The following is a 17,082-nucleotide window of genomic DNA, read 5'->3' on the forward strand; positions in this document are numbered from 1 at the left end:
GACTTTAACTACCCGGATATTAACTGGGAAACAGAAACCTGTGAAACCCATAAAGGCAACAGGTTTCTGCTAATAACCAAGAAAAATTATCTTTCACAATTGGTGCAGAATCCAACCAGAGGAGCAGCACTTTTAGACCTAATACTATCTAATAGACCTGACAGAATAACAAATCTGCAGGTGGTTGGGCATTTAGGAAATAGCGACCACAATATTGTGCAGTTTCACCTGTCTTTCACTAGGGGAACTTGTCAGGGAGTCACAAAAACATTGAACTTTAGGAAGGCAAAGTTTGAACAGCTTAGAGATGCCCTTAATCTGGTAGACTGGGACAATATCCTCAGAAATGAGAATACAGATAATAAATGGGAAATGTTTAAGAACATCCTAAATAGGCAGTGTAAGCGGTTTATACCTTGTGGGAATAAAAGGACTAGAAATAGGAAAAACCCAATGTGGCTAAACAAAGAAGTAAGACAGGCAATTAACAGTAAAAAGAAAGCATTTGCACTACTAAAGCAGGATGGCACCATTGAAGCTCTAAAAAACTATAGGGAGAAAAATACTTTATCTAAAAAACTAATTAAAGCTGCCAAAAAGGAAACAGAGAAGCACATTGCTAAGGAGAGTAAAACTAATCCCAAACTGTTCTTCAACTATATCAATAGTAAAAGAATAAAAACTGAAAATGTAGGCCCCTTAAAAAATAGTGAGGAAAGAATGGTTGTAGATGACGAGGAAAAAGCTAACATATTAAACACCTTCTTCTCCACGGTATTCACGGTGGAAAATGAAATGCTAGGTGAAATCCCAAGAAACAATGAAAACCCTATATTAAGGGTCACCAATCTAACCCAAGAAGAGGTGCGAAACCGGCTAAATAAGATTAAAATAGATAAATCTCCGGGTCCGGATGGCATACACCCACGAGTACTAAGAGAACTAAGTAATGTAATAGATAAACCATTATTTCTTATTTTTAGTGACTCTATAGCGACAGGGTCTGTTCCGCAGGACTAGCGCATAGCAAATGTGGTGCCAATATTCAAAAAGGGCTCTAAAAGTGAACCTGGAAATTATAGGCCAGTAAGTCTAACCTCTATTGTTGGTAAAATATTTGAAGGGTTTCTGAGGGATGTTATTCTGGATTATCTCAATGAGAATAACTGTTTAACTCCATATCAGCATGGGTTTATGAGAAATCGCTCCTGTCAAACCAATCTAATCAGTTTTTATGAAGAGGTAAGCTACAGGCTGGACCACGGTGAGTCATTGGACGTGGTATATCTCGATTTTTCCAAAGCGTTTGATACCGTGCCGCACAAGAGGTTGGTACACAAAATGAGAATGCTTGGTCTGGGGGAAAATGTGTGTAAATGGGTTAGTAACTGGCTTAGTGATAGAAAGCAGAGGGTGGTTATAAATGGTATAGTCTCTAACTGGGTCGCTGTGACCAGTGGGGTACCGCAGGGGTCAGTATTGGGACCTGTTCTCTTCAACATATTCATTAATGATCTGGTAGAAGGTTTACACAGTAAAATATCGATATTTGCAGATGATACAAAACTATGTAAAGCAGTTAATACAAGAGAAGATAGTATTCTGCTACAGATGGATCTGGATAAGTTGGAAACTTGGGCTGAAAGGTGGCAGATGAGGTTTAACAATGATAAATGTAAGGTTGTACACATGGGAAGAGGGAATCAATATCACCATTACACACTGAACGGGAAACCACTGGGTAAATCTGACAGGGAGAAGGACTTGGGGATCCTAGTTAATGATAAACTTACCTGGAGCAGCCAGTGCCAGGCAGCAGCTGCCAAGGCAAACAGGATCATGGGGTGCATTAAAAGAGGTCTGGATACACATGATGAGAGCATTATACTGCCTCTGTACAAATCCCTAGTTAGACCGCACATGGAGTACTGTGTCCAGTTTTGGGCACCGGTGCTCAGGAAGGATATAATGGAACTAGAGAGAGTACAAAGGAGGGCAACAAAATTAATAAAGGGGATGGGAGAACTACAATACCCAGATAGATTAGCGAAATTAGGATTATTTAGTCTAGAAAAAAGACGACTGAGGGGCGATCTAATAACCATGTATAAGTATATAAGGGGACAATACAAATATCTCGCTGAGGATCTGTTTATACCAAGGAAGGTGACGGGCACAAGGGGGCATTCTTTGCGTCTGGAGGAGAGAAGGTTTTTCCACCAACATAGAAGAGGATTCTTTACTGTTAGGGCAGTGAGAATCTGGAATTGCTTGCCTGAGGAGGTGGTGATGGCGAACTCAGTCGAGGGGTTCAAGAGAGGCCTGGATGTCTTCCTGGAGCAGAACAATATTGTATCATACAATTATTAGGTTCTGTAGAAGGACGTAGATCTGGGTATTTATTATGATTTATTATGATGGAATATAGGCTGAACTGGATGGACAAATGTCTTTTTTCGGCCTTACTAACTATGTTACTATGTTACTATGTCTGATCAAAATCTGCAATGAAAGACTATGGGTCCATGAAAAAAATCGGACAACACTCGGATCTGATTCCATCCGTGTGCTTTCTCGATTTCATTGACTGTTAAGTAGGCAAACTCTGACCAACCTTCTATTGGCACTCTGATCAAAATCACTGTTTTTCTCATATATCAAAAAAACTGACGCCTGAATGAGGCCTCACTCTGATTATAATGGCTCATTCACAAGTTTTTCTTCATTTGAGAAAAATGGACTGATTATACTGATCAGGGTTTAAACAGAGTTTAACTAGAATGTTGTCCTAAGCTCATCTGTTTTATTCTCATACGTGGAGAAATAAAAAAAAAAAGTTTCTCTGCTGTTTCCATTCTGACAGTGCGTGAAAAGTAAACTGTTCTTGATGTCATTCGATTTTTTTTTCACAGACCCATTGACTTGTATTGCCAATTTTGAGACGACTCTCGGATCAAAATTGGATGTGTCAAATGTTTCTGTCGACCGCTCAGTCCGAGGGAAAAATGAGACATGTGCACAGCCCAAAAATAATATCATAGGTATGAGTGGTTACCACAAAAAAACGCGGAAAGGACTTGTATGAAAAGCTCGGACTTGTGAATGAGCCCTAACAGTTTGCTAAACTAGAATGCAAACCTGAGCGTCACTTTAGATTTGGGATACCCTTACAAAAATACATTTGGGTGTTTAGTATCTATGAAAGCTTTTGCAGAGTTTGCTCAGTTGTCAAACCGGACATTGTGTTACAGCTGCACAATCTGGATTTATCACATTTTGTAATTTCTTGAAAAGGTTAACAAACCGGTATTGAAAATCAGTGCTTTTAATGCCATTTATGTCCTAGCCCTGCGAAGTCCTTATCCATAATTTCATAAACATTTCAAATTATTTGTGTATATGTAGGGAAATTAGGTTAGGAGCTCCATTTGGGATGGAGACTGATATGAAGGATGACAAAGCAGCGCAGTGGAATATAATGATGAAATAGAAGCAACAGTAAATGAAAATATAGAAATAATATTCCTCACTGTGTCCATACACAACACTCGACTAGTGCAACACTTTTGGATTAGTGTTATATTCCTATGCAGGAGACCCGATCATTTATAGCACGGTAACTGAATAGTTAAATTTAATAAAGCAAAAGGAAAATAATTAGCGATAAATCATTGGGAATTACGACTATTTCTGACGACTTTTTCATACTACATCTATTGTTCGTTGCCTGACATCTCTTTGTATACAATTGTAGTTTTCGTCACACACCTACATTCCCATCAGTCTATTTTCTGCCATTGATAGCTTTGTCTATGAGGTAAATGAGTGTATAAATAATCAGTTTGGCAGTCACACTAGATTAGATATGAAGGGTCAGATTTCTGCTGTGCCAGGAATACCTTTTCTGTTGGCTCAGCCTCCGTAAATCCCTTACTTTAGCCAACAAATGTTTCGGTTCCCCGTGGTACATTTGGGAACTACAAATAGAGAATAACTGACAGCCCTACGAGCACGGGAATTCATCATACGCGACAGGTTTCCCTCGCTTCCCTTTATGTAAATTTCGGCTGGTGTCTTTGTGCAGTAAAATTAATGGCTCCATCTTTGGTATTATGGCCGTGATGGACAACAGGTTAATCTTTGTTAATTGCAATGCGAATACCTGCAGGGCCTCCGTTCCTACGTTGGGAAGATTATAAGTTAAAAGTAAGGTTTAGTGTAACCCCCTTTTCTTCGCATTCCGTATCACAATGTAACGCAGCCCTTTGATGTGAAGCCACAAGAGTGCAGCTCTGCACGCCACATTATACAGCTCGGAGCAGCCTGGTCTCTGCAAATTCACGACATGTTTTTCTCTTTGCATTTTGCAGGAGTTGATAGATGTTGACAGCGAGGTTGTTTTTGAACTGGCAGCATACATCCTGCAGGTAAGAAGGCTTTCTCCACTGTCTATCAGATGGTTCTCACATGGGGGAACGAAAATAAGATTATCAAATCTACAGTATTGTCATCCACATCATACGCACCACATGCTTTCAAATGCAAAATGTGATATCAATTAAGAGCGCAACGTTTGCTGTTTTGTTTGTCAGAATCCATATGTGTGTAGGATATCTTGGCTGTCTCTTCTACATCTAATGAACCCCATGTGACAGCACAGAACTTTATTTTAATTCTCTGTTTTAGTAAGGCTTTGTGGGGATCCTGTATGCACTGAGAAAAGCTACTCGCTTATACACCTAGTGCATCCGCACGGCTCTGCTTTTCTAATAGATGCCAGAGTCCTAGTATCCTATGTCTGGGTAGTGTCTGTCAACATAGCTCTTTCAGCTGTACCAGAAAGAGCAGCTGCCTTTGCTTACTCTACTTAGGGTCACTGCAAAAAAACTTGTCTGTGTGGTATACAGTTTTTAAAATTTGAGTCAATGTGCTATGCTGACATGTCAAAACTAGTGATGAGCGAATATACTCGATACTCGAGATTTCTCGAGCACGCTCCGGGGTCCTCCGAGTATTTTTTAGTGCTCGGAGATTTAGTTTTCTTCACCTCAGCTGAATGATTTACATTTCTTAGCCAGCTTGAATACATGTGGGGATTCCCTAGCAACCAGGCAACCCCCTCATGTACTTATGCTGGCTAACAGATGTAAATCATTTAGCTGCGGGGGGGAAGAAAACTAAATCTCCGCGCACTAAAAAATACTCGGAGGTCACCAGAGCATGCTCGGGAAATCTCGAGTAACGAGTATATTCGCTCATCACTAGTCAAAACTTTTCAATGGAGGAACATTTCTGAAACTCTTTCCAAAGTACACCTCCAACGAAAGTCTCAAGTGTGCACAGAGCCTTAGAATTCAGTTTTCTGATTCTGGTGGAGGCATACATCAGGAATATTTAGTGACATATACCTCTGACAAATCCCACCATATAGGAATACAGCTGCATACATTAACTCCATTTGTAAGGAAAAAAAATCATATAATGCACAGTATTAATTATGCTTTGCTTATATAGCGCCAACATATTCTGCAGCATTTTACAGACATTGCCATTACAGTCCTTATTGGGGCTTACAATTTCCCCTTCAGTGTGTCTTTCTGTGGGAAGAAACCAGAGTATTTGGAGGTAACACAAGAAAATATAGGGAGAAAATGCAATATACTGTACATTTTTCTTTTGTATTTGTATGTAGGAAACATAGGAAAAGACAGACTACACTTCTCTATACAGTTGAAAACAGAATGGCTGCACAGACCAGCAATATCTACTGAAAGGAATCTTTGATGAATGCTGGGTGTATGGGGGCCTATAAATACCTTCAGAGTTTGCCCCAAGAGCATTCTGGACACATACACCCATTATTAAGTAAATACTAAATGTGAGCAGCCTATACTTAGCTACTGACAGTCTTAGACAATTTACTCTGGTTCACAGTCAGACATCAATTGTACTTTGTGTGGTTGTGCAGACAGATCTCAGGGTCACAGTTGGTGATTCCTAGGAAACAGGTTCAGTTTAATTGGATGTACCAGTTCGCGGTATAAAGAAGAGGTCCTGGCTTCACTTCCAGAAAAGCTAATGCTGGCATCCTTGCTCCTCCTCACAGCAGGCATACCAACATACTAGCCTCCTCATTCCCTGATCAGCTTCCTTCTGCTCTGGTCCTATGCACACTGAACAGGTCTCCCGACAGAGTGCATAGTGCACGTGCGCGCTCCCTGATTCCTAAAGTGGCAGCATGCACCCTTTGGAAATGCCCCCAGCCAGTTGCTGGTAGGCATCAAGTATATAAGGCACGCTCTCCAGTAGGGAGGGGCCTGAGCATCCCTTGAAGTTTCCATACCTTATGTGTTTTTGTGCAACTAGTTTCTTGCCATGTCCCTGTCCTTGAGTTAGTTGGTGTTTGAACCTTATTTGTTTCCTGATAACGATGCTGTACCTGAACCTGAAACCGCATCGGTGGTCCCTGAACCTGAAACCGCATTGGCGGTCCTTGAACCTGAAGCCACTCTGACAGTACCCAAGCCTGAAGCCACACCGGTGGTACTAGAACCTGAAACCGCTCCGGTGGTAGCTAAGCCTGACACCGCTCCAGCTGTACCAAACCTGAAGCCGCTCTGGTGGGTTGTGAACCTGACACCACTCTGGCAGTACCTGAACCTAAAGCCACTCCGGCGATCCCTGAGCCTGACACTACTCTGGTGGCATCTGAACCTGAAGCCACTCCGGCGGTAGCTGAGCCTGAAGTCGCATCGGCGGAACTTGAACATGAAGTAGCATCGGCGATACCCAAACCTGAAACCGTTCCAGGGGTACTTGAACTAGCACCAGTGTCTGTCGTGGTTAGCTTTACAGAGTCTGTACTGTCAGAGCCTTTTCCAGTATCTGAATCCAGTCCTGCCTGCGCCTTTGAGTCAGAGTCCATTTTGCCCGGTGACCCAGAACGCGTGTTGTCTGAACAGAGTCCAAATCCTGTCCTGTCAATGACTCCAAGCTCATGTCTGTGTCTGCGATCCTGACCCCTGGGGTCAGCAGCTGCAGTGCCGGGGACTGCCTAGGAGAGGTACCTGGTGGCTACCTGCAGCTCAAGCTTAACTCCACCATTAGGAGCTCTAGCAAAAACCAGGTAGCCATTAACTATGCCCCTTGTAGATAACCCGGCTCGTGGCACAGTGGGCGACACTTCTCAATGCATGTATTAGATTTGGATTATAATTTTTTCTATACTCAGAGCAGAAAAGGGAATTGTAGGCCCATATTACAAGAATGTCGGTTTATTTCCAGCACTGTAAGATTATCACATAGAAATACATGATGTGAAATTAGAGAAATGAACATAAGATGTGGAAAATAACTGCTATGCTTCTTGTATTAGTCACTAAGTTCTCAGTCTGTGGTAGATGAATTCCACAGGGGTACACACGATGTCCCTAGTCCATTTCCAGGATACGATTGAATTTATATGGTCATGTACGGTAAGAAGTAGCGATTGTGACTGAGCATAATACAATGTATTGGACAAATGTATTTGCCTCTTTTAACTTCCAATTTTTAAGTTTACAGTTTCTAATTATTTTAGTGTATTACCTTAAAGTGAATCTGTCAGCAGGATTTCACACCCACAAACCTTTACATGACCAGCCCATACCTCCATTACTGAGAAATCAGCATTTAAATGTGATATGCAAATAAGCTGAAAATCTGAAGCATCTGTCTCTGCAGCTCTATTTCCACCCAGTGCCACCTCCTCCTGCTTGATTGACAGCCTCTATACTGTGTGACTTCAGGCAAAGGAACCATCAGACAAGCAGAAGGGGCAGTGCAGGGTGGAGAATAGAGCTGGAGTGACGGAGGCTTCAGATCTTCAGCCTCATTTACATATCAATTCAAATGCTAATTTCTAAGGAATTAAGTGACTTTCTAAGATATTGCTGGACTTGTCTTTGAAAGAGCTAAATGTGCATATAAATACTTTGGGGTGAAATCCTGCTGACAGATTTCCTTTAAGCTGCATTTACACTTGCTGACAATCAGGAATAAACATTCTGAGGAATACAGCTGTCTGAGTACAGTAGCTTTCTGAGTAAAGAGGCCGACGACTACCGTACCTAATGAAAGAGAATAGCAATTGTTTGCAGGTGAAATTATTTTTACGCAAGCTTAAACATCATCGTTCTCAGCAGCACGCTTCCTGTGTAAACATTGACATTCTATGCATATAAGGCATTCTGTGATCATGAAAGTACAGTCGGCTTGTCTAACAGGCTATTAAATGGCCCACCAGTTGGCTTGCATGTAACTGATCATCAGTCAGTTGACAGCTGTGATCGACCAGTGTAAATACAACCTTAATATATCATCCTGGGCTAAGTCATCCTTCCATAATCTTAGTGAAATACAAGTCATAGTGATTAAGTAGACTTCAGCCTTACAGAGGATCTATCAGCACCAATGACTCTTCAGACCGAGCACAGCACCTTGTAGGTGATATAGACGTAAAGTTTTACCTTTAGTATCCAAACTTGTTGCTGCATTTACAATCAATTGTTCTTTATTTAAGAATGCTAATAAGGTTCTTGGTGTACCCTTGGTGTGATGTTAGTAGTCCAATGCACCTTCCCACATCCTTGGTTTCCATCTATCTTGTCCCCCTTTTCCTTGAGATTAGCTACAGCTTTACAAGGTGAAAACAGATGGAAAACATGCAGGTATGAAAGTGCACTAGGTGTGAAGACTCAATTAAATACTCGGCCACACCAAGTGTGCATCAAAGACTACATCAGAATGTTTGAATGAAGAGTCATTTCTGGCAAATGCAGCAATGGATTCAGACACAAAGCCCCTGATTCTTCAAGTCTGGCAAATTTCATGTTGTCTTAATGAGGAGGTGTGCTGGAGTAAGGCTCTCTTGATTCATTGAATGACATACCTCTTTAAAGGGAACCTGTCACCTGAATTTGGCGGGACCGGTTTTCGGTCATATGGGCAGAGTTTTCGGGTTTTTGATTCACCCTTTTCTTACCCTTGCGAAGGCGTGTACTACGGAGGACATAGAATGAACTTCAATCCAATATTGCGGCCAGCATTCAGCCAGCGAGTAAGGAAAGGGTGAATCAAACACCCGAAAACTTCGCCCATGTGACCGAAAACCGGTCCCACAAAATTCAGGTGACAGGTTCCCTTTAAGAGTGATGAGTATCTGACAAGCGGTGTCCTCCATCTTGCACCTTGCCACAAATCTTCAGTCAGGGACTGGAGTAAGATTTCTGGCATAAGGAATTAGATGAGCTGTGACATCACCCCTGAGGATGACACTGCTTAGTGTCGATACACGTGGGGTCCCTGCTCCCCAGGCTGCACACAGTACTTTATTTATGGAGGTAGCACACATCAGAAGGAACCATATTGGGTAATGGCTCTACTATTCAAATAGAGCGTCTTTTCTGGCACCGCCCATGTTTATATACATGGTGCCCTAACTCATTATCCTTTATATTAGATTGCTCTTTACTAATTAAGCCTGGCTGGCAGCACACCATCAACTGAACTGTTTTTTCTTAGTGAATTGACTTTCAGTATGTATTTGCATTTGCTAACAATTTGATACTTTGATTGTCAAAAATGTTGATATCTGTTACTGAGGCTGATGGTGTACCTCTATTTATTATGGGGAGGACCATATTGGGTCAGGTTCCTTTAGCCATTTTGGCTTTTTAAATCTTTTTATATGTTGGTCATATACTTGTGTCTTTATGTTCATACTCAAATAAAATTATTTTCTTAAGGTGATCCCTATCCGTATGCATATCTCTTTTTCAAGTTTTCTTGGATTTATCTTAGTATGCATTGGGCTGATCTCTTGATTATTAATTGTTTATATTTTTTATGGTGCCCGCTTCTGTATATATATCTCTGATGTCAAGCCCTTGTTGCACCCCCATCCCACCTATTTTGGCGAAGCTGGTAAAACTGACTTGAAAACTCCAAATGTCTAAAAAATTTTGGTCAACTCTGGTTGTGTCAAAAAATTGGCGGCTTTTTAAACAGATTTTAGCTGAAAAACTTTGATGAATCTGGTGCTTGATTTGAACAATACTTCTGTGCTGACAGACTCCATTATGTGGCAATAAAAAAAGATTATGAGTATCAGCTGAACCCACCGATTTAGGTAGGTGTTATGGAATGACCTGGGTTGGAGTGGTGGTATTGCATCCACATTGGGGCAGTATCGGCAGGTAGCATAGTTAGCAAGAACCAAGGGGTCGGTACCCAGAAGAAGCATTGTAGATAAAGGATCAGCAGATAGTGTAGTCAGGAATAATTAGGGGTCAGTACACGGAAGCAGCAGTATAATCTTGGAATGAAGGAGCAGGTGAAAAGAAGCTTGGCTAAAGGATGGAAGCTCAATAATCTCACAAGGAAAAAAGTGCAATTCCAGGTTTAAGTAGTGTGTTCAATCAGAAACAACACGGGTACTAGTATCTGGATTAGCAACGAACTGTCCAGCTAGCTGAATAGCTCAGAGGGAAGAGCTGAAGTCTGGTGCACAAAAGATGCTGGGTTCAGGTCCTGACTGTAGGTCTGGTTGTCTATGTATAGGGCTGTATAGATTTTCCATCAGGGACAGATGGTCATTTTAACATCTCAGAAAATAAATAGTGGCCAGGGGTGTTTGGCAACAATTTATTCCCCTCTCTCCAATCAGAACCCATGCACATTCGCTATGAACTGGGGCATCAGTAGAAATAGCTATCCAAGCTGTATGCACACCTTTAGGCTTGGTTTTATATATAGGAGGTCAAACATGCTTGTTTATGGAGGTGTTGAGCGTAATAGAGGTTGGCCAAACTAGTCTTTGCCTGACAGCTATCACATATGTATGCATAAAGCGTAGTCCAAATTATTCTAGAATGATCATCACTTGTCCAATCTGTTCATATACTGGCTGAGTGTGGAGAAAGTAAGTCCTGTGCAGAATGTCACCAATCCTCCCCTCTCTTATGAGAAAAGACAAGTTTTGTGTTATTCACTTATTTGCCTCAGGAATTATTTGTAACCGTGATTACGTTGTAGAGGATGCAAATGGGTTGGGATAGTTGAGGGCCCTGTTATAGAAATATATGGGTTTTTTAATTGGGAGCTAGAAACCTCAAGCTACATTCTTGTTTTAACAAGGTCTGAGTCAAAAAGGGCTGTAGAGTTGTACAATACAAGGGTCATTGTTGAATAGTGTCATTAATGCTCATGATTTGTTGCTATCCAGTGTTGCTATGTGACATTGTACAATATGGGAATCAAAGAGATACAAAGATAATATAGTCATAGATCGGGGATTAAAATCTTCCTAGCAACTTACTCTGGCACTCCAGCTGCTAAACAGGCACAGAAGTTGAGGCTGAATAGTCCTGTGGCATGCATGGATTTTCTGCATCATTAAGTTTGGGTTGTGGCAGTGACATCTCCCCCTCCCCCTTACTCTTAATTGTAAATGTTTGAAAGATCGTAAGACTAAAAACTAACACTAAGCTCTCTAATGGGTGGACTGGGCCTCTTTAAGACCATTCTACAGAAATTCTACTTTTCTTTAAGCAGGAACTCTTTCAGCCATGGGAAAGTGTTCTGTGTCGGTAACCTTAGGCAGAAGGGCTTCCTGAACAATAAACTATAGAGAACCAATCTCGAAAGAGTGTTATCTTCTTGGTATAGTTTTGAAAAATATTCTGCAAAATAATATTCAGTTCATTTATTGATCTAGTGCCTATTATTTATGTTCTTTTCCAATTATTAATTTATTAATAATTTACTTAATTTATTAATTTACTTTATAAGTCCTCTTTAAGGCCAGGGTCACACAACCGGTTTCTCTCCAGCCAAGAAAAACAGTCTGATTATTCTGGTCACACTCTGATCAGAGTTTGATTGGAGTGGCATCAGTTGTTCTCAGAAGTGAATAGAAAAAAAAGTTTCTTCACCTTCTCCATTCTGTGTCTGTGAAAATCAGACTTGGATATCATCCCAGTGCGGTGCATTGTTTTTCACAAACCCATGGACTTGTATTACAGATTTTGATCCAACACATGGATCAAAGTCCGATATGTCTCCGATTTTTCCCTCAGACCACTCAGCCCTATAGAATATCATAGGTACTACTGCTCGTCCGAAATAATTGATTGTGTGCATGAGCCCTAGGTCTCCTACTCTCGGAGTTCCCCAGCACGTTTATGCTCTCCATGCCTGCCATTAGCAATGTGCTAACACTCTGTTTTCCTATGATTTCCAGCCCTCCACATATTTATTTATAAAAGTAAGAATTTTCAGAAATTATATACAGTAGCAAAATTGGAGTCCCTGTTGGTGCTGATTTATTAGATCACATCCCTCCATCTCAAGACAGAAGAACTGATGACTTGTTGTCTTCCTTATGCTTTGTGAGGAAGTTGGATGACCTTTCCCTCTGGCCAGTCGTACTCATTTGTTGACTTTTGTTACTGTATTTGTGATTTAAGAAGGTCTTCCTAGCATGGTCTAATAAGTCTAGTATAATATCCATGTCCCCTTTTTATGAGACTTTCATAACTGGCCCTAAAGTTTATATATTGAAGTATCGGAAATTGTGATTCTAGGATTAGTTTGTGATCAAGAGAAAAAAAAGGATTGTCTCATTAGTCACATTCTGTAAGATAGGGATGAGTCCCATCTCTGATTGACATTTGACCATCAGTGAGTGGTGAGGTGGTGGCACATGTTCCTCCTCTTTCCATTCATTACAGTGGGAGTTCCGAGTACAGTGTACCAATAGTTCTTGCCTGTATCCAGAACTCCCAGGGCAATGAATGGAGAAAGCAGGCACACCAGAATGAGGTATCAGTGGTTCCCCTGTTCTCGATATATATGAAGGTCGGTGGCTCAGTGGTTAGCACTGCAGTCTTGCGGCGCTGGAGTCCTGGGTTCAAACCCCACCAAGGACAACATCTGCAAAGAGTTTGTATGTTCTCTCTGTGTTTGCGTGGGTTTCCTCTGGGCACTCCGGTTTCCTCCCACATTCCAAAGACATACTGATAGGGAATTTAGATTGTGAGCCCCATCGGGGGCAGTGATGTTTGCAAAATGTAAAGCGCTGCGGAATATAGCGCTTTATAAAGATTATTATTATTATAAGGTCCCAGAGATGGGACCCGCATTTATTAAACATAAATGTCTCTTGTGAAACAACCCCCCATTGTATATTTTAATTATTAACTTTATTTATTCTCTGTGTTCTGCTTTAGGAGGCAAAGGGAGATTTTACAAGGTATGTGTATAAATTACCGTTTTTTAAGATATTTATTTGTATTATGGATCTAATAGCTTTACAGCAGTCACATAGATTTTGATCCCGTCCTTATTTTCCAGGTGTCATTTTATTTTACTTACTGGGTTTATTTTGATCAGGCTTTCTGACTTTTTAATGGGAAGGGTGAAATTAATATTTTACGTTTTATGCTGCCAATGATTTAACAGCAATTCTTCTGAAAGTCTCTATGAAGATCTCCATTTTACTTTGCCTTTAAAAATAACACATACTATGTCAAAACATATCAAGAAATGATGCGCGCCACAGACCTATGTGAGCAAAATGTACAGTACATAAAATCAATTTGCTTTGCTTTTCTATGCACAGCTGACTAAAGTGTATTCAGTAAAGTGATCACAAGAAAAACAACACAAGTCCTTCCAAGAGAGTCCTACATTTCAGGATTATAGAGGGCCTGCTGACTTGTTAGCTGTGACAGCTCGTCTTCCATTCCACATGCTGAGAGATGGTTACACAGAGCAAAGAAGTTGGAGAAAAAGCGCGGAGCGTTAGTTTTCTAGAAATTTACAATATCAATAATGCAGGAAATACAATTATGTCAAGAATTGATCTATCATTAGCTTTAAAGGTATCATAAGGATATTATAATCTAACAGGGTTACATTACTCAACTTTGCATGGGAAGCTTTGGCAGCAATGGGAAACATTACAACACAAGTTTTCAGCTACTGTTGCATTATACCAAGTTTATTATCCTGATAGCCCCATTTTTCTATTTTTGCACACCAATTATATCCTTTACATAATGGATTTTGATATACAAGTCAGTCTGGTCGCTTCCATTTCAACAAACCAATAAAAGTAACATATATCAGATAAATGTGCTTCTTTCCTTCTTTCTCCATTTATGAGATGCTCCTTCTCCACTCCTTTGCTCCCTGAACTCAAAATCCCATCTCTGATTTAAAAAAAAGCTCCACTCTTTCTTGGTCAAAGCAAGACAGACTGCCACAACAGTTAAGTGTCAGATTACTCCTGCTATTATCCTCTATGGAGAGAGGAGGGGGGATGAAGAGTAAACATTGAGCACAATGAAAGACAAGCAGACATTGGCCGACACAGGAAGACGGAGCAGCTGTTTCTGCATACTACAGTGTTGGATTCACAGCTACAGTGCTCAGTACTCCTGTATAATCTTTTCCATGCAGCTAATGCTGCTTTTTCTTCATTAAAGAAGAGCGGGAATCTTTGTGTTTCTGTGTGTGTTGCATACAGGAGGCATCATAGCCACTAGTCTGCACCCACCAGCTCAGAGAGAACTGTAAAATGTAGCATACAAGTTATGTAATGACCAGAAATAGTGTTATTTCTCATGTACTCATATATGACAACTTATACCTGAATCGACAAGACCAGCGTAAAAATTATAGATCCGAGTGTTGGCATGCAAGATCTATATACATGGCTTTGTGTATTGTTTTTGTACATTTTTTTTAAATGAAACCACTTTGCCTTTGGTACAATGGCTGTACATTATTTATATATACAGTATATATATGATAGGTTTGGACACTATAGCATGGCACTTGGTAATTGTGCAGAATATTGTCTTCCTTGCATGCTGTGTCTACTTCTTTACTGTATTACTTGCTTGAACCAGAACTTGTTCCATGCAGAGATACTGATTCTGCCATCCTGGCTGTGGGCTCTGAGTCCTGACATCTTAGTCCATAGCATTGCAGTTAACATTTCTCTAAATGATGTATAATAATATATAATTACCATTAGATGCTTTCTACATAATAAGCAATTGTTTCTGTTTTCAATCATAACTCCTTCCAAGAGATCTGTTGTTCCTCCAGCATGTGAAATGCAGTTGTTAACAGGAGCTCGGAAATATCATATGCTACAGAGCTTCTCATTATTTAACCTTTTCATTTCTGAGGAATACTCACCTGGTTATGATTTGAATATAATAATTTTCAAGTCCCGTTTCCTGTACTCTAAAAGGAAAAACCTTAGGGGTCCGACCTTAAGATTCCCTTTCATTTTCATTGTATCATATTTCATCTTGGAACTAGGGAACACTGCCATTTTCTATAAATGCAGTTTACAGAGCTATTCCTTTCATGGCGTGTGATGGATGGCCGTCTCCGGATGCTTTAAGGACACATTAACTATGGACCTGCCTCAATTTTCATAAACAGTTTAAAAACATGCATTGTATGCATAAGGTAAAACTCCGAAGAGCTCATCATTAGGCTATGGTTTCATCTTGGAGATTCGATTTGTGGGGACTTCTTGGAATTAGCTTTCCAACAAACATTCTTCTTTAGCTCCCTGCTCTGCACCAATTCTAAAACTTTACATTTTGCTCTTTATCTCAATGCTGGTCCCCATCTTTCCACAATATTGTGGCATGATAATGTCTTGTCCATAACCATGCCAAATAATGTGACCAGAGTAGTCAAGCTGAGCTTAATGGGAAGCCATGATCAGAAACAGGTTGGGTTATATGTATTTTCTAAATTTCTAGTAATTTTTTTACAGTCTGTGTGAAAAATTAAAAAATATACATTTTGCAATTTTCACAAAGGCCACTGGGACTTTATTCCTGTGGTTTCAGGAAAAAATATATGTACATAGCCACAATGGTCAGACCTTGACTATATCTTTTGTATTAAAGATCTAATGAGCCTGTGCAAAGGTCATTGTGAATGGGTGGGTGGCAGGGTCAACTGTAGCTATAACCTACTGTGATTGGCATATCATGTGTTATAAGCTGTGTATAGAGGTGTTACCTGTAATTGTAATCCTGTTGATGATATGGAGCCATGCTATAAACTCTTCCTGAGAGAACAGAAATTATAAATCTTAATAAAGCCTTAATGGCCTTTGCAAAGATTTTGAGATTACTAATTTTGTTGATTTTTAATAGCAATATATATATATGTATATACATATATATATATACTCATTTTCTTTTAAATATACGTTATGCTAAAGCCTAATTTAGGCAATATGTCATTTTCACGTGACAACTTATCTTTAAGGATGTTTTCTGACAAAATAATATTATTATTATTTTTTTATTATAGCGTCATTTATTCCATGGCGCTTTACATGTGAGGAGGGGTATACATAATAAAAACAGATACAATAATGTTGAACAATACAAGTCACAACTGGTACAGGAGGAGAGAGGACCCTGCCCACGAAGGCTCACAATCTACAAGGGATGGGTGAGGATACAGTAGGTGAGGGTAGAGCTGGTCGTGCAGCGGTTTGGTCGTTCGGTGGTTACTGCAGGTTGTAGGCTTGTCGGAAGAGGTAGGTCTTCAGGTTCTTTTTGAAGGTTTCGATGGTAGGCGAAAGTCTGATGTGTTGTGGTAGAGGGTTCCAGACTAGGGGTGATACACGAGATAAATCTTGTATACGATTGTGGGAAGAGGAGATAAGAGGGGAGTAGAGAAGGAGATCTTGTGAGGATCGGAGATTGCGTGCAGGAAAGTACCGGGAGACGAGGTCACAGATGTATGGAGGAGACAGGTTGTGGATGGCTTTGTATGTCATGGTTAGGCTTTTGTACTGGAGTCTCTGGGTAATGGGGAGCCAGTGAAGGGATTAACAGAGGGGAGAGGCCGGGGAATAGCGGGGGGACAGGTGGATTAGTCATTAGTCAATATGATATAATCTTTAAAGGGAGCCTGTCAGCATGAAGATAACAAATATAAAAACACTGACCTGTACTTCCAAACAGGAAAAGACAAGTGTTAACAGGTGCAAGC

General features: G+C 40.4%; 1 protein-coding gene across 5 annotated transcripts in view; it reads left to right on the forward strand.

Annotated features, from left to right (window-relative positions):
* The window catches only part of FRMD4A (FERM domain containing 4A), a 620,822-nt gene that overhangs the window by 502,179 nt on the left and 101,561 nt on the right, over positions 1-17,082 (forward strand). For all 5 annotated transcript variants that reach the window (XM_069765181.1, XM_069765180.1, XM_069765178.1 and 2 more), the window contains 2 exons: positions 4,371-4,427; positions 13,269-13,291. In XM_069765181.1, the coding sequence (XP_069621282.1) occupies positions 4,371-4,427; positions 13,269-13,291 (80 nt within the window). The remainder of the gene's footprint in view (positions 1-4,370; positions 4,428-13,268; positions 13,292-17,082) is intronic.

The sequence above is a fragment of the Ranitomeya imitator genome, chromosome 4 (genome assembly GCF_032444005.1).
Source record: "Ranitomeya imitator isolate aRanImi1 chromosome 4, aRanImi1.pri, whole genome shotgun sequence".
Classification (NCBI taxonomy): Eukaryota; Metazoa; Chordata; class Amphibia; order Anura; family Dendrobatidae; genus Ranitomeya; species Ranitomeya imitator.